This window comes from Bos javanicus, chromosome 9, assembly GCF_032452875.1.
Source record: "Bos javanicus breed banteng chromosome 9, ARS-OSU_banteng_1.0, whole genome shotgun sequence".
NCBI lineage: Eukaryota > Metazoa > Chordata > Mammalia > Artiodactyla > Bovidae > Bos > Bos javanicus.
In genome coordinates, this window is record NC_083876.1 from 84,596,972 (window position 1) to 84,616,470 (window position 19,499).

The window sequence follows — 19,499 nt, forward strand, 5'->3', positions numbered from 1 at the left end:
TTGATACTGGTAATAAAGTGTCTTCATCAGATTCCTGTTATAAAAGGGACTCCATCTCATCAATTCATATTTTTTCTCGCCAGTGATGTCAAAGAAATACAAAATACTACATCCGTTTTATGCCACTCTCCACACAGAATAAATATCTATTATATAGAAACAAAAGAAAAATCCTTTTTAAAGGCATATGTTGATGTGAAAATAATTATATCTATTTTAGGACAAATTGTGTCATTCCTTCTCATATACTCTGTATTCAAAGGATATATACACATTATCAGAAAAAATAAGATTTGATAATTTTCCTCTAAATATTTTTGTTGATCTATTTGTGAGAGATTACAAAATCTTTATAAAACTGTGTCTTTTAAAAGTATTGAGTGCTTTATGTGCTTGTATATTTATTAGAAATGATCAGTTTAGCTTGAACTTTTTAAATAAAAGTGCTCTTTAAATATTAGAGCTAAAATATTCATTGATATTTAGAGAAACCATTATCTAAAGGAACTTCAGTGTGAAAGTTTTTAGTTAATTAGCCATATTTTACTGGTTTATATATTTAAATTTGTGACTTATTTTTAGAATATGAGCTTTGGAGTCAAGAAGAATGAATTTAAGTCCTAGCTTTGCTAGTAACACAATTATGTGAACTTAGACAAGTTAGTATGTCTGAACTTCATTATATTTAAAATGAGGATAAAAACAATATCTAATGTCATAGGATCTGTTATAAATTAAAGGAGACAGTACACATAAAGTTCTTACTAGCACAGTGCTCAGTAGAAAGTACGTGCTCTCACATGTTAGTAGTATTATTTCTATACTAGAAACATACTCCTGATATTATAAACCTTGAGAGTGAAACAAAATTACAGTTATAACTGTATTACAATTAGAACTGTATTCTGGTAGCTCAACTGATAAAGAATCCACCTGCAATGCAGGAGACCCCAGTTCGATTTCTGGGTCAGAGAGAGCCCCTGGAGAAGGAATAGGCTGTCTACTCCAGTATTCTTGGGCTTCCCTGGTGGCTCAGGAATCCACCTGCAGTGCAGGAGACCTGGGTTCAATCCCTGGATTGGAAAGATCCCCTGGAGGAGGGCATGGCAACCCATTCCAGTATTCTTGCCTGGAGAATCCCCAGGGACAGAGGAGCCTGCTAGGCTCTAGTCCATGGGGTTACAAAGAGTTGGACACAACTGAGCGCCTAAGCATGTATACTTAAAAGTTAAGTAGGAACATAGAAGATATAAAGACCAAAATTGAACTTCTAGAGATGAAAATCTGCAGTGTTAGAGATGAAAAATATACTGGATGGAATTAACATCAGATTAGACATTAGAAAAGAAAAGATTAACTTGAAAGCATGGCAATGGAGAAAAACAATTGAGTGTTTATACTTGAAAAATTTATGGCACTAAAACATCTGTATTCGAAAAGATATGACATGTATGCTCTGTCATGTCTGACTCTGCGAAAAGAAGTTGTCATCAAATCAGTGACTTCAGCTTCCACCTTAAGAAACTGAAAAAGAAGAGCAAGTTAAACCCAAAGTAAACAGAAGAAAGTGAAAGTGAAGTCGCTCAGTCATGTCTGACTCTTTGCAACCCCATGGACTGTAGCCTACCAAGCTCCTCTGTCCATGGGATTTTCCAGGCAATAGTACTGGAGTAGATTGCCATTTCCTTCTCCAGGGGATCTTCCCAACCCAGAGATCGAATCCGGTCTCCCTCATTGTAGACAGACGTCCCAAGGAAGTCCCAAGAAAATAGTAAATATCCAAGTGGAAATCAATGAGACAGAAAACGTCAGTTCAGTCGCTCAGTCATGTCCAACTCTGCGACCCCATGAATCGCAGCACGCCAGGTCTCCCTGTCCATCACCAACTCCCGGAGTTCACTCAAACTCACGTCCATCGAGTCGGTGATACCATCCAGCCATCTCATCCTCTGTCGTCCCTTTCTCCTCCTGCCCCCAATCCCTCCCAGCATCAGAGTCTTTTCCAATGAGTCGACTCTTCACATGAGGTGGCCAAAGTACTAGAGTTTCAGCTTTAGCATCATTCCTTCCAAAGAACACCCAGAACTGATCTCCTTTAGAATGGACTGCTTGGATCTCCTTGCAGTCCAAGGGACTCTCAAGAGTCTTCTCCAACACCGAAGTTCAAAAGCATCATTTCGATATTTAGCAAAACTAATACAATATTGTAAAGTTTAAAAATAAAATAAAATTAAAAAAAAAATTTTTTTTAATTAAAAAAAAAAAAAGCATCAATTCTTCGGTGCTCAGCCTTCTTCACAGTCCAACTCTTACATCCATACATGACCACTGGAAAAACCATAGCCTTGACTAGACAGACCTTTGTTGGCAAAGTAATGTCTCTGCTTTTGAATATGCTATCTAGGTTGGTCATAACTTTCCTTCCAAGGAGTAAGTGTCTTTTAATTTCATGGCTGCAATCACTATCTGCAGTGAATTTGGAGCCCCAAAAATAAAGTCTGACACTGTTTCCACTGTTTCCCCTTCTATTTCCCATGAAGTGATGGGACCGGATGCCATGATCTTCGTTTTCTGAATGTTGAGCTTTAAGCCAACTTTTTCACTCTCCTCTTTCACTTTCATCAAGAGGCTTTTTAGTTCCTCTTCACTTTCTGCCATAAGGGTGGTGTCATCTGCATATCTGAGGTTATTGATATTTCTCCCGGCAGTCTTGATTCCAGCCTGTGCTTCTTCCAGCCCAGCGTTTCTCATGATGTACTCTGCATAGAAGTTAAATAAGCAGGGTGACAGTATACAGCCTTGACGTACTCCTTTTCCTATTTGGAACCAGTCTGTTATTCCATGTCCAGTTCTAACTGTTGCTTCCTGACCTGCATATAGGTTTCTCAAGAGGCTGGTCAGGTGGTCTGCTTTTCCCATCTCTTTCAGAATTTTCCACAGTTTATTGTGATCCACACAGTCAAAGGCTTTGGCATAGTTGATAAAGCAGAAATAGATGTTTTTCTGGGACTCTCTTGCTTTTTCCATGATCCAGCGGATGTTGGCAATTTGATCTCTGATTCCCTTGCCTTTTCTAAAACCAGCTTGAACGTCAGGAAGTTCACGATTCACATATTGCTGAAGCCTGGCTTGGAGAATTTTGAGCATTACTTTACTAGCGTGTGAGATGAGTAAAAACTTGATCTCTGAAACCAATAAAATTGATCTCAAGCCAGACTGATTGTGAAGAGAGAAGTATATCAAGAATGAGAGAAGTGACTTCTGTAGATTCTACAAATGCTACTTAAAATGGATAATAAGAAAATACTATGAACAGCTTTAGGCCAGTAAATTAAAAAACTTAGGAAATGGGCACATGTGGTGTGAGACACATATTACCAAAGTTCACTCAAGAAAAAAAATAGATAACCCAGAGAATTCTATAGGGAAATTGAAGTTAGAAACCGTGGACAAAGACAATTGAGGCCTCAGTGGCCTCATTTGTGAATTCTATCAACATTTCAGGAAGAAATGGTACCAGTTCTATTTAAATCTCTCAAAAGTTAAAGAGGGGAAATGTTTCCTAACTTGTTAATGGTATGTTCATAGAACATGTTACCAAAACCAGTGATTTTAGAGTAAAGAAAATTACATATAAATCAATATTCTTTACAAATATAGATGTTAAGATTCTAAGCAAAATTTTAGCAAGTTGAACCTAACAGTATATCAGATGGATAATTCTGGTCATGATAATTCATCATAACCAAATAGGATTTATCCCAGGAATGTAGAGTTGACTTCACATTTATAAATCAATCTATGGAATTCACATTAGTAAATTTAAAAAACAAAAGCAGTTGACAAAATTCAACATCCATTCCTGATTAAAGAAAAGTCACACAAGGTATAAATGGGAACTTAAAAGGCATCTAGGAAAATCTGCACCTGACGTAATACTTAGTGTTGAGACAGTGCCGTGAATATTGGTGTTTTCATTTTCTTCAGCTGTATACCCCGGAGTGGAATTGCTGGATCGTAAGGTAGTTCTAGTTTTTTGGAGAACGTCCATGCAGTTTTCCATAGTGCTGCACCAGTTCACATTCCTACCAGCTGTGTGCTAAATTCCCATCAGCAGTTTCCCTCCCTCCACATCCTTACCAGCATTTGTTATTTGTGGACTTTTTGATGATAGCCATTCTTAGAGTAGCCAAGATATGGAAGAACCTAAGTGTCCCATCAGCAGATGAATGGATAAAGAAAATGTGATAGATAGATAGATATACACACACATATACATACATATGATGGAATACTACTTAGCCAAAATGAGAATGAAATTTTGCCAGTTACCTATATACCATAATATCTTAGTGAAATAAGTCAGAGAAAGGCATACAGTATATTATCACTTATATGTGAAATCTAAAAAATAAATATCTATAATAAAACAGTAACAGACTCAGACATGTAGAAAACTAGGGGTTACCAGCGGGTAGAGGGCAGGAAAGAAGAGCAATATAAGGGTAACGGATTACAACTATGTATAAAATAAATAAGCTATAAGGATATATTGTACAGCATGGGGACTACAGCCAATATTTTATCATTTTTTTTTTAACTTTTATTCATTTGTTTGGCTGCTTCAGGTCTTAGTTCTGTCTTCGTTGTAGTATGCAGGCTCTTTAACTGCAGCATGTGGGATCTAGTTCCCTGACCAGGAATCAAACCCAGGCCCCCAGCACTGGGAGTACAGTCTTAGCTACTGGGCCACCAGGAATGGCCCAGTTTCATGATAACTTTAAATGGAGTATGATCTGTACAAATATTGAATCACTATGTTGTACATCTGAAGGTAATAAAATAAGTCAGCTAATATTACAGTTCAGTTTAAGAAAAAAGTGATAAAGCGTATGCATTGACTCATTCATGAAATTAGATTCCTGTATTTTATCACTTATTAACACAAATGAGATACAGTTGTCTAACATCAGACAAGTATATTTGTTTCTGTACCTTCATATTTTAGAGTAGTTTAAAAGTTCCAGACATTGTTTCAGATGTATTACTATTACTAGATGTAGAGAAATATCACAGATAATAAAAATCTATTTAGATTTCACCATTGTTTATTAGTCATTAAAGTTAATTATCCTAAAGAATATGTTTATCATAATTAAAATTTTTATTTAAATACAAATGAAAAGTATTTAAGATACTATTCAATGGTATTGAAATACATAACTTTTTTAACATCAGTATTCCTCTCCAAATCCTAATACTAACCACAGACTGTGCAGATTCTTTAAGAAATGCCTAATTTTAAACTTCCTTTAAAGGTATATGTTCACAATGGTAATCTAAAGATAAATGACTTCATATTTTCTAATTTGTTTCATCTCCATGTGAAAGGAGGTTTTTCTATTTAATGTATACATCACTCAGTATCTAATCTTGGCATTTTGTGTTGTCCTTAACTCATTAAAGATATTCTTCATTATCTTTAATCCTGGTAACATTCCTGAGAGGTAAGTATTAATATTACTTCTTTATAAAGTTACGGAAACCAGTTCTCTGAGAGACTGACTTGCCTAAGATCCCTCTGCATGTAAAAGGCAGAGGTGAGAATCAAACCCAGGTCCATGTGGTTCCAATTTATACTCATCCCAGTACACTATAGTGACTCTTAATTTATAACTATAATCTCTGCATTTTAAATATCCTACTTTATACTTACAAAATTACATGATCATTAAATACTAAGTAAGAAGAGTAAACCACTGTTCTAAAGTGAGGTAAATTTGAAAGAGTGTATTTTTATGCTGTGACTCTATATCTGTCGTATTACTCTATGCTGTGACTCTGTGCTGCTGCTGCTGCTGCTAAGTCGCTTTAGTCGTGTCCGACTCTGTGTGACCCCATAGACGGCAGCCCACCAGGCTCCCCCGTCCCTGGGATTCTCCAGGCAAGAATACTGGAGTGGGTTGCTCTATATATGTCTATATATCTCTTATTATTGATTTAGCATAAAAGACACTCAAATGGTAGCTGTTTGCAGTTTGTTGTATCGACTTAATAAATGCAGTTTAAATTATAATCTGCAGAGTATTGTATAAAAAAGATTGGAAATATGTCTAAAATCACCTTTGTTATACAGGCAAATGTAAATTTGAATTAAATAATAGGTATTAGTATATTCTATGGTGGATTTTAACAGGTTTGATTGATTGACTTTAGGGAGTTTTTCATTCTAGTTTTACTCCACTTTATAGAAATCAAGAGGAAAGAAAATTTAAATGTAAAGCCTTCAATCCACTTCAGCCTTATAAATGAAACTCTGTGTTGTATATTGTTAACATCTCCTTTCATTTATAATCTGGTTGGGGAGACAACATTAATACGGGTGTACCTGTGAATTCCCTGGCAGTCAGTGGTTAAGACTCCATGCTCTCATTATAGCTGAGGGCCTGGCCTCAATCTCTGGTCAGGGAATTAAAATCCCACAAAACAAAAGGTGCAACCAAAAAATGAAAAAAAGAAATATGGATATTTCTAAAAGTAAAATCTTGGGACATCCTTTATTAACTTGCTTAGCCCAGCCCTAAGAAAGAAACTCTAAAAAGTACATATTTTTAGCTCCAACTATAATGTAATATCAGACAGAACTACCTGGAACCATTCGTGTACTTGTCATTTCCATCGTAGCTACTTCTCTTTACTGGGCAGAAATGCAGTCCCAAGCCTCACTATACTTTTATTTTGCTTTTAAAGGTTCCCAGAGTTGCCTTGTAAATAATATTGCTACCATCCTTCTTTTATAGAAACTTCTCTTCTCTCTTTATGTCTCATCTACAAAGTCAGTAAAATGGCAGCAGTTTTTCTTGTCTGCTGACTTACCTTTACCGTTTCTGTGCTCTGAAGAATATTGACAAAAATTTCAGGAAAATCTGACAGTATAGAAAGAAGCCTTTCCACCTCTCAGCCAGATTTCTGGAATTCCAGGTGTATGTTGGCATAATTCTGTTCCCAGCATATGTTTATGAAAAAAGATGTGTCTTTCTAAACTACTGATTTTCTGACTCAGCTATCATTACACTAGACTTCCATTTGCTAATATATTTTCTTATTTCTAATGTAAGAAGACCTAGTTATTAATACAGTTACCAATTCTTGATAATAAGAGTTATAGTTATATGAATATTTTATCATAAAGATTGGAATCTCCTTACAGTTTAAGCTTAAATCATCTTTGTTTAAAATGTGAAGAAAGTAATCTAGCCAAAGTAGCAAACAACAAGTTACTCTTAATCAAATTAATCTTAATTTACTGTTTGACCAAATCAGACTGTTCTAGATCTGATCATTTGAAATGTGCTCATTAATTGTGAACCTCAACAGCTGATGTTATAAGTTTTAGTTAAAGAGTTTACAGGGCTGGTTTTGTGATTATAGTTTAGTGTCCCTGAAACTTTAACAATTACAATCTGTTTTGATTTTAAAGGAAATGTTGGGTGAACTCTTCACTCCTGTAGAAACACCTGAAGCACCAAACAGGGGATTCTTTAAAGGCTTGTTTGGAGGTGGTGCACAATCTCTTGATAGAGAAGAACTATGTAAGTTGATTTATTTAATTTGGATAATATATCTATAAAACAAACATTCAAGCCATGTAAATTTTTATTACGTGTATAAATTTATGTTCACCTTTTTCCTCTCTGTCACGACAATTGATGGATCCATCTTTTAGCAAAATGCATAAAATTGTTTTCTGCCATATTCTAACTCAAATCAGGGGAATAGTTTACTCAGCAAATCAAAATCAGCATGGCTTCAGGCTAAAAAGGAATAAACTTTAAGTGAGTAATTTGAAAATATTTTCTAACTTTCGTTAAATATGATCTTTATTATTATTTTAATTCTGTAATAGACTTTAGTTGATAACCTTAACTTCGAAAAAGTTTTTACATAAACATTTATTTTATCTTACAAAACCTCCGGAACTACTCTCATTGCACTTAGAAGCTTATTTAAAATGTAAAGTCTAGTTCATGTACTATCTTCCATAGAATTGGCACAAATTGGAAACTGGTCCTTGAATGAACTAATAAATTGATGAATGTTTCACCTTTCTTTCAAATAAGAGCTATTAGCTATTCTTGAATTTTTATTTTCTTTTATTCTTTGTTTTTTACTAGAATATTCTAAAATTTTCCTTTTCTGTTTAGTTTACTAGAAAAATTGTAAGACTAAATATTAGCAAGTAAGAGTGTAGTACAGTTTCATTTTAAAAATTTATTCTAATGATTGGTCAGTCATCTGGGTAATGAGGATTGGTCAGTTGTAATTCATTTAAAAAATGACTGCTCTTCAAGTCATGGGGGACTGATTATTTAGAATAACATTCTTACCAAAATTAATTGATAAAGCTGTACAAAATTCAATTTTTATAAACATCAATGAGCTAACGACATAATGAAGAAAATACACATGGGGAAAGGTGGTAAGTATTGCAGCCTGAGGCCACTTTTGCCCTGGAGTACTTCGCTAATCTAAAGCAGCAAGCTGCAGTTCTGAACTGTGTTAAGACCAGCCAGGTAGGCTCCCAGAATTGGCTAAGGTGGCAACCCTGATAAATAATGCTTCCTCTTTGAAAGGACCCCAAGGACCAAGCTTAAGGACTTAAGCCATAGCTTAAGAGTAAAACTGATGTGAGCATATACACAAATAAACATTTAATGAAGCCCTTATCAACTCGCTGCCCCAAACTTTGTAACTTACTCTAAATTTTATTTGGGAATTCAAAAGTTCTCTCCTTTTCTGTTTAACACTGTACTAGAGTCTTTAACCAGGGCAATTAGGCAAAAAGACTATAGTTGGCATGCAGTTGGAATGGAAGGAATGAAACTGTCTCTCTTTGCAGATGACAGCCCTGCCTGTAGAAAATCTTCAGGAAACCACACACACAGTGGTTCACTACTGGTGGTTAGGACTCAGCGCTTCCACTGCTGTGGCCCGGGGCTCAATCCCTGCTTGGGGAATAAGATCCTGCAAGCTGCACTGTGCAGCCAAAATAAAATTTTAATTAAAAAATAAAACACATTCTAGGCAATAAACATGTTCAACAAGATTTTAGGATACAAGGTCCATATAAAGAGTCAATTGCATTTCTATACACTAGCAATGGACAAAACAAAAATTAAGAAAGGAGTTTCCTTTATCAAAAAGATGAAATACTAGAACATACACTAAAAAATATGCTAAAAACATCATTTAAAGAAATTAAGACATAAATGGATTAATATCTGCGTTCATGGATTGGAAAATTTAATGTTGCTGAGACGGCAGTACTCCCCATATTGATCTATATATTCAACACAATCCCTGTCAAAGTCCAAGCCGGTTTTTTGAAGAAAGAAATAAGCTGCTTCTAAGATTCATATGGAAATGGAAAGGATTCAAAATAGCCACACACACACACACACAATTTTTTTTGTAAAGAAAAAAGATCTGAGTCACATTTTGATTTCCAGTGTTGTTACAAATCGGGAATCGATCAAGATAGTGTGGTACAGGCATTAGAATGGATACATAGACCAATGGAAAAGAATTGAATGTCCAGAAATAAGCCCATACATGTGTGGTCAGGTGATTTTCTACATGGACGCCAAGAAACTCCAATGGTGAAAGAGTGGTCTTTTAACAGATGGTGTTGGGACAGTGGATATCCACATGCAAGAGAATCCAACTCATACCATACACAAAAATTAATAACTCAAAATGGATCAAAGACCTCAATGTAAGAGCTAAAACTATAAAACTCTTAGAAGAAAACCTAAGTGTAAATCTTTGCAACCTTAGATTACACAATGGTTTCTCAGATATGACACCTAAATCAAAACCAACCAAAGAAAACAATAAATTGAGTTCTAAAATTAGAAGTAAGAAAACATAATGATATCTATTGAGTCTAATAGCCAGAGTGTTAAAAAAAATTCTTAAAATTTTTTTATTCTTACTCAACAATAAAAAGCCAAATAGTCCAATTTTAAATGGGCAAAGGGTTTAAATAGACTTTTCTCCAAAGAAAACATACAAATTGCCAATAAACACATGCAAAGATGCTCAATATCTTTTGTCGTTAGAGAAATGCAAATGAAAACCACCATGAAATACCACTTCACATTTACCAGGATGGCTGTATTCAAAAAGATGATCTTCTCAAGAATATGGAGAAATTGGAACCCTTACAAGTTGCTGGTGGAAATATAAAATAGTGTAACCTCTTTGGAAAACTCCAGCAATTTCTCAAGAAGTTAAACATGAAGTTACGTGACCCAACAATTCCATGACTAAGTGTACACCCAAGAGAATTGAAAACATGTGTTCACACAAAAACGTACAGATGTTCATAGCAGCACTATTCATAACAGCCAAAAAGTGGCAACAACTCAAATGCCCATCAACTGATGAATAGATAAACAAAATATTATATATCCATATCCATACAATAGAATATTACTCGATTATTAAAAAGGATGAAGTACTGCCACATGCTACCATATGATTGAATCTTGACATTAAGTGAAAGAAGTGTGTGAATCATTTGTATGAAATGTTCAGAATAGGAAAATTTATGGAGACAGAGGGGATTATTGATTGCCAAGGACTGAGACGACGAGGAAATGGAAAGTCATTGCTAATAATCATGTAGTTGTTTGGGTGTTTTGTTTTTGAGTGATAAAAATGCTTGAGAATTAGTAGTTGTACAGCCTTCTGAATAAACTTCAAGTTACTGAATTGTTTAGGAGTAAATTTTATGGTATGAATTACATTTCTAAAGAAAGAATGTATACTAAAGTAAGAGGGAATCTGACATCAGTTTTTAACAGAATTTTGAAGACTTGCAGGCATTAGGTTGTTAGGTCATGAGGGTCTAGGTTGCAAAGAAAAAGGAAGCAATAAATTCCTGAGATCTGTTGAAGACAAACGTGATCTATTTGGTAAGCAACAAGATAAATGGATAGAAAGAAAGGAATGTGGTTACATACAACTTTTGGAGACTGAAAAGAAATACTGAATAAATTCTACATTTTTCTTCTAAGCCGAAGCATAGTATTTCAAGTGTGAGGAAAGTACAGAGTGAATAAAACAAATACGTATATTTAAATCTGTGTCTTTGAATTTAAATATCTTTAATTTTTGGACACTTAAGAGTGATTTTTTTACTGTTATTAAAGTGGTATCAGTGTACCCATCATCCATTCCAACAAATAATTGTCACTTTTTTGCTCAAGTTCTACTATATGAACTAGAATGAAATATTTATTAATATATGTTGTATTTCTATATACTTGAAAAGTATCTAAAAGTTAATTGCTAAAACAATCATAATAAAATACATAATAATTACAAAGTAATATATAAAAATACTTCAATTATATTGTCAGTCAAGTGTGTTTTAATGCTATCAGAAGATAGAATTTTACATTAATTAAAGTTTTCATTTTCTGGGTTACTCTTTCATGTGTCAAATCATTCAGTTGGAGAATCGTCCTCAGGAAAGGCTTCAAGGAGCCTTGCTCAGCACATCCCTGGCCCTGGTGGCATTGAAGGCGTGAAAGGAGCGGCATCTGGTGTTGTTGGTGAACTCGCACGAGCCCGGCTGGCACTGGACGAGAGAGGGCAGAAACTTAGCGACCTGGAAGAAAGAACTGCAGCTATGTTATCCAGTGCAGACTCATTCTCTAAACATGCTCACGAGGTATGTCTGTCAAACAGATACCTAAGGCAAAAAGCCTAGATAAAGCAAGTATGAAAATTATTGTATTTTTATATCTGTTGTATTTTGACACACAAATTTTCTTCTCATATCCTCAGTATGGTTGCAGATTCCTAAATTTTGCCACTAGAGGGAACCATTACAAGACTCTAAGTAGCCTTTGATCTCTTAACTGAAGTTCATTAATTTTGAAGGAACCTGCTCCCCCTTCAGGCTTTTCTTTTAAACAAAATCAATAAAAACAAAGTTAATTTTCCTAAATTCCTCAGATTGTACTACTAACTTCTGCTAGAAAAGAAAATAATTTATCTCTTGATTCTTTAGGTAGATTTAATCCAGGGAAATGATACTAAATGTGTCTGTAGACCAATTCATGCAGAGGAGTAATGTGCATTTTTGCAGTGAATTCATCTTGATGAACGAGGAAGCTGTAGTGGAGGTTAGAAACAGAGACTATGAAGTAAGGGAGCCCTAATTGGCCCTCCTACAAATACACTTTGTTAGCCAGAGTAACACCCTTGAAAAACTGAAGTCTGTTAGGTGGAATGGCAGAGAAGGCAATGGCAACCCACTCCAGTACTCTGGCCTGGAAAATCTCATGGGCAGAGGAGCCTGGTAGGCTGCAATCCATGGGGTCGCTAAGAGTCCGGCACGACTGAGCGACTTCACTTTCACTTTCATGCATTGGAGAAGGAACTGGCAACCCACTCCAGTACTCTTGCCTGGAGAATCCTAGGGACAGGGGAGCCTGGTGGGCTGCAGTCTCTGGGGTCGCACAGAGTAGGACACGACTGAGGTGACTTAGCAACAGCAGCAGGTGGAATGGAGTACATGTTTCTCATTTTGACAGGTCTGCCACTCCCTGATACTTCATACTGGGCTACTTCTCACATTTAGTTCCTAGCCTAGCCCTCAAAGACATTTTGCTTTTATTACCTGAAGACACCGTATTAAGGTTGTTTTTACATTTGAGTACCCAGTCTGTCAGTAATAGCTCTTCTTTAAACTTTAGGTCAAAAGCCATCTCTTGCTTGCTCAATAATGTTGACAGCTAGCATGTATGAAAGAGGTAACTTGAGCTAAGAGATTTTTCCAGGTTTTCAAAGAGATTTTTGTGAGTCCTTGTATGAGGGCCACACATCTCAGAAAAAGGCTGCTGCTGCTGCTAAGTCACTTCAGTCGTGTCCAACTCTGTGCGACCCCATAGACGGCAGCCCACCATGCCTTCAAATCTAAGTCAAGACTTATGTTCACATAACAATGAACCTGACTATGATCTCTAAGGCATGTAACATTTCAGTCAGCCTCAGAATGTATCTACAGTCTAAATATTTAGCCAAGAGCTTAATCCCTACCTGTTAGCTTTTCCCTTCTACCAAATGTTCCTCAGCCATATTTGAGAGTATAAAAAAGACAGTACATTGAGTTGGTTAAATCTTGGGTTTTTAGATTAGACTACATGAGTTCAAATCCCAGTTTCACCACTGTGTTATCTTGGCTAACCTCTTTAAGCCTCAGTTTCTTCATTTGTAAAACAGGGAGACTAACGATGCCCAGCACATAGAGTTGTGAGGATCAAGTGAATCCATGCAGGGAACATGCATGGCTCAGCAAACTGTAGACGGCAGCAGTACTAGTCTCGGCCTTGCCTTCTCCAGGTTCTTTAAGCTTTATTTTTAATTCAGTTAAGAGAACTGAAAGTTACTTATTTTTTAAGTTATTAGCTTATGTCACCAAAGAATGCACTGAGCTAAAACTTACTTATATCATGTCTTTTAAGAAATGTGAGGACCTTCTATGCTTGTTCTTCATAGTTATAGTCTTTTTTTCCTTGAAACAGAACAGTTCTTATTTCTTGCGTTCAGTATGAATACTGAATATTAAAAACTGTAGAATGCTTCAGAATAATTTTAATGTTTTAGAAAACTATAGAAACCAGTTTATAAATGTTTTTATTCTGTTATTCTGTTGTTATTCTTAAACATTTTTTAAACATGTTTTTTTCTTATTTTCTCCCCTTTAGATGATGTTGAAATACAAAGATAAGAAGTGGTACCAGTTCTGATAACCAGAAACCCAGCTAAAGTTCAACATCAGCCAGAAGGAAAAAGAATTTTCCTTTTTTATGTTATTGATTTCACTTTAGAAAGTTAACAAGAAAGGGATGTTTGTCACTGGATACTGCTCTTTCCTAGCACAATCACGCCCTGTCTTACCTCAGTCGTGTGGCTTTAACTGAGGCGTGCTCACACACACTCAAGGAGGAGTAGATGGTGCGGGCCAGCTATGAGCTGACAGTCTGGGAATTAGCATGGTGGTCACATGTTACAAATGAAGAAACAGAGGGATTCGAGGAGACGTGGCAGGGACTATTCCTGGATCATTCCTGTATTAAACTTTCATATGCCAACAGATTCCGTGCTGTCCTGTTTCCATCAGTGTTTGACCTCTTTGAGGGAGAAGCAGTAAGTCAGAAGTCTCGAAGCTGAAGCAGTTATGTTTGTATCATTGACTGAAGTATAAACTGCTGTCTTGGACTTTCCCTCCCTTCAGCTGACTGGTCATCAGTATCATTAGTGAAAAAAAACAACAACAAACTGTTTGTTACCATATCTTTAGACAGATAAGCTGAATGGTGGGCTTTAAATAATAAAAACATACACATAGTTGACTTGTGTATGGGCTACCCTTGGATTCTTGTTATTGTATACTTGTGTTTAGTCCATATTTTGTCAAAAGCAAAACAAGGCGATACATCACTTTTCATTGAAAAGAAAAGTGTAGAGCATGACTGAACTGCTCATCATTCTGGGAGTTTCCATGTAGTGACTGTGCAGTGTGGAAAGTGAGAAAAACCTCCATTGTGCTGAGGAGAATACTTCAATGTCCCTTGTCATTGTGCTCATTAATTCAGCTAAAGGTGGATTTGACCAAAATACTTACTGGTTAAATTTGTGGAGATGTTGAAATCAGCTAAGTTTTTAATTTTGCTTGAATTTTTATAAAATGTTTAACCCAGTGTACCTTTGCATTGTTTGATTAAAATTGCTTTAAAAAATGTTTCATTATTTCAGTAAAATGTTCAGCTCCCTTTAAAAATAAAAAAAAGCGCCCTTCATTTGCTAACAGTTCCAGTACACTCAGGTGATGAGGCAATTAACTCTTAGTGCACATGCCGTCGCATGGAAAAACTCAAAAGCATCCATTGTCAATAATTATCTAAGAGTCTAGTCTGACCTACAAAGTATTTTCTGTAGAAATATACTATAAATCTGTACGTGTCCTTTCAAGGTTTTGAAAAACCGAAAAGGAAAATACGTGCATTTTGGTAACTAAATTATTTCTGTACTGGAGTATAAAGCAAATGAGACCATCAGTGGACAGTAAGTGACTGGTACTAAAACAGCACACACAGACAGAAGAGAGATAATGGGATAGACCCGGAAGTAGGTGAGCTCATTCTGCAGGCTCATCCAAGATTATTACCGATCGTTCTGAAAGCGACAAAGGATGAATAATCTATAAGCATTATACTTAATGAAATTTAAAATATTTTCTTCTACCAAAAAAATAGTTTAAAACCATTTTCTTTTGTCATTAAGAAATAATCAGAGCACAAATTGATAGCAAACATGATGGTTGTTTTTCTATTCCATACAATCATTAAAGGTTTATATAGAACATGTTAATTTCACAAGTCTGTTTTGTGTTTTTCCTCTTTACTGTTTTCATTGATAAAGCTCTTATGTTTACATTTTATGACGTGCACTACGGGATATGAAAGTTTACATTAAAATTTACTTTGTCATTAGGGAGAGATTGAATATATGTGATAGAGATGATTGATCAAGCCAAAAGAAATATTTTTAAAATACAGTCATTTTCAAAAGTTTTTGAATTTGTAGGAAGACCTATGAGTAACATTTCTGTTTAGTTAATGCCAGCTTTATAATGAACATGTAGCAGTTTACAAATTGCTTAATTTGTGTCATATATTATCTAATAAACCCACTGTTCCATGATGTGTCACAGGAAGTTTTCAAAGGCCATTTTTTAAAGGTACAGTTTCGTGTCATCAGTAAAATCAGTAGTTAATGGATTTGAAGTTGAGAAGCACTAAGTAAAGTAATATACATGAATGGTTGGTTCCCCATTCATGTGTAAGGGCATATTAGCTCCAATTATTTGATTTGCTATGTTGTTTTGTGTTAATTGTATATCAACTTAATTTTTATATCAACTGTCATTTTTCCTGTTGTATATAAAATGAACCAATCTTGTAATTATTTTCAAATAGAGAAGTAAATACATTTACCTGAGGTGGATTTTATAAGAAAACCTTGAATCAATATTTCGAGTTATTTTATTTCATTTTTAAATTAATCTACAAATTATGCACAGCAAACTAGAAACTCACGTAGGATTAGAAAGCTTGAAGTATTTTTGAAAATAGGAAATAAGCTTCTCAGAGTTATACTTGATTCAGTCTGTAGATAAGAGACAGTCTGCAGTAATAACTAACCCAGGGAATTTATTGTAATTTGAGAGGTAACATCTCTATTTTTTTTCTAACACAAAAAGTTATAGTCACCAGCAAGCCAAGATTTCAGGAAAACAAACCAAAAAAAAAAAAGTCAAAATAGAAAATATTAGAAAAATGAAAGATTTTTATGTGCTTCCTCCATATCTTCAAACATTATTTTTTGTTGCCTTTGTCCTTGACTCTAAAATCATTGAAGTATTCATTGACTAGCAGTCTGTCAATAGGAAGTGGTTTCCATATATGTACCACATATCTGGTTCATTTCACTTTTCAAACCAAAATCCATATGTATTTGCTTTAGAAGATTATTTGAAACTTTCTGATAACTTCTGTATATTACATCATTTGAAGTTTTGCATCATCTTAATTCCCTTGGTTTGCATTTCAATTGTACTGTTTCCAAAAATGGTTATAGATATAACTGAGCTATTGCTAACTTCTTAATTTGATTTTCTTATGGATGTGAAAAAATGCTGCTAATGGTCTGTTATTATGTGTAGTAGATGACAGTTTAAGTACAGAACTTTAAAGAAAGACATATCTCTTTTCCTTAGAACTTTTTAATTGTAGGTTTCTCTGAAGTTATTTTGTGTAGATAAATGTTTTAAACAAGTCTGAAAGTGTTACATAGTTTTTGATTACAGGAGTGGTGGGAAAACAACTGAGGAAAGGAAAAATAGGCGAAAGACACCATGGACTTCAAAGTTTCACCCTGAGTTCTAGATTCCATATATGTTTTGCTTAAGGCATTTTCTCATGTGACATTAGAAAAGCTATATCCAAAGGTAAATTTTGTGTGGCAAACATTTATTTTACATTTTAACTTTTGGGATTTTGTTTGTTTTTGCAAAATAAAGAGCACTGAACTTTAAACTTGAATTTTTTCTGCACTTTTTTAGGTAAAGAAGACTTTTTATTGTCATTGAATTCACATTTCTCCATTCAAATCAAGTGACACATATGTATAAAACATACCAAAATCATGAATATGCTGCTAGTTTAAACAATTAAACTGATCATAGTTTTAAAACCTTCAATAGGGTTTTATATAGTTTTCAAGGATAAAAAATAGTAAAATCATATGCTGTTTGTTTCAGTGTTCTAGGTCTTAAATTATTGCAACACTTTCAGATTTGTTTTAAGATCATACAGTAACATGTTATATTTATACATACTGCTAGAGAATATACTTTTAGTTTTAAAATGGAATTTTTATAAATGTATTCTTTAATTTTAAAAATGGTGAACTTGTTAAGTTTAAGTCGAAGTACTTAAAAAGTATGTATATTATCCATACAAAAAGTTATGTTTTACGCTTATAATAAGAAATACTGGTATCTCATATCGAGATACAATTAATTTTAAAGAAGCATACATCATTCAAAAGTCTTCACACATGACAGGAAAGATACCATTCCTATGGTTAAAAGAAACCCTCTATTGAGCATTTTCAAATATTAATTTTATTTTGGGGAAAATGCCCACAACAATAATTACAAGGTCTTTCTCAATACCTGCAGCTTGCTGTTGGATGCCTACCTTAACTATTGTTTTAAAATATATATATATATATATATATTTAAAATAGTTTTCCAGATATTTTCTTCTACCTTTTTTAAAAATAAATTTCCAAAAATGAAAACAGAGTTTATGTATTTTTGTCAATGAAGGTTTTTATTTTGTAGTTTATAGAATTTGTTCCTTATCAGTTTGATACTTGATCAATATTCCTAGACTTTTTAATCTGTATTTACTTTGAAAAAGAGCATTTCTCTATCTTTAAGTGTCTTCTTTTTGTTCTTTTCCCTTTCAGGGTGTTTGTTTTCTTGAGTTGAAATTTATGCCCATAAGTTATTTTTTTTTCATTTGAAAATGAATGTGAAGATACTGTTCACAGTTTTTTTTAATTATACTTTTCATCACTGATCAATTTCTTGTAAAGTGCTATGGGAATTATTTTTCCTGTGAATATTAATGATCTTACTATACCACAGAAGTTTTAAAGGTTCTGTGGACAGAAAATAGTGGTAACAACAACAAAATTAAAGGGAAAACTTTTGCTTACCTTTCTCAGCTGAATTAAATGGTTTTAATAACTTCCCAGTTGTCAAGGTTATAACATTGCTTTCTTCAGTTTCTAATACAGTCTTAAATTACTAGACACAGCTCATTTACAAATGGAGTGCAGTAGTCCAGGACTATGTGTAATTGCGCTTTTTATTGCACTCTTTACATCAGAAAAATCATGAATGTCAGTTTTGCCAGTATTTCACAATGAGGCTTATAGGTTAAATTAAAATTTTATAGTGTATGTGATGTAAATAAATCAGTATTAATTTATTGTAGGTTGTTTGGCTTGGGCATTTAAAATGGATATAGGCTAATGACAATGGAATCCTATTTATTTGGGAGTTTTGGGTTTTTTTTTATGCAGTGTGTTTTGTGTTGTTTAAATTTTGCTTCCACTGAAGACAATGTAAGGAATTGGAAACAGATTCAACATACCAATAGACAGTAATGCAAAAAGGGTAAATCATGTTTTAAATTTTAAATTTTTTTTTGTTTGTTTTTGTAAATAAATGGTACTGTGATCCTTAGGTGTGACCTCTGCTTAACATGATAGAACTGGAAAAACATCTTGCTTTCTAGTTATACTATTGGTTCATTGTAAATGCAACACCAAAAACAATGTTAAAAGAGCAAGATTAAGTTTTGCTAACACTGTCCACTTCAGGGGCAAGCATGCTTGATACAGAGCTCGAGCTTGTGTCCACCTTGAAATGTACATGCAGATAGTTTTCAGTTGCTGCACTTACTTTTTTTTTTTTAAATCTTGCTCAGTCCAGTAACTATCTCAAAGGTGATTGCTGGAATATGCATTTTCAATATGATTAAAAAACCCATCTCTGTGTACTGTTTCATTAAAAAAAAAAAAAAAAAAGCACTATTGCAAACACGGAAAAATGTGTTAAACTTTGTAGTTATTTTGCATTCCTGTACTTTACAAACTGTCATCACAGCAAAAGGTTTAAAAGTAGGTAATGAAATATTTTTGTAAATAAATACCGTTAAGCTGGTATTTTAAAACATGTATTATAAATTAATGTTTCTGGAAAATGTTCATATATATGTATATGAATGTCTCTTTATGCTGAAGGGCTCTGATTGGGCAAAATAAAATACTCTAATCTCTCTGAA

At 34.2% G+C, this 19,499-nt stretch overlaps 1 protein-coding gene across 6 annotated transcripts in view; it reads left to right on the top strand.

Annotated features, from left to right (window-relative positions):
* Window positions 1–18,864, top strand: part of STXBP5 (syntaxin binding protein 5) — a 158,648-nt gene extending 139,784 nt beyond the window's left edge. For all 6 annotated transcript variants that reach the window (XM_061428241.1, XM_061428243.1, XM_061428244.1 and 3 more), the window contains 3 exons: window positions 7,481–7,592; window positions 11,520–11,740; window positions 13,782–18,864. In XM_061428241.1, coding sequence (XP_061284225.1) covers window positions 7,481–7,592; window positions 11,520–11,740; window positions 13,782–13,823 — 375 coding nt within the window. In that variant the 3' untranslated portion in view covers window positions 13,824–18,864. The remainder of the gene's footprint in view (window positions 1–7,480; window positions 7,593–11,519; window positions 11,741–13,781) is intronic.
* The last annotated feature ends 635 nt before the right edge of the window (window positions 18,865–19,499 follow it).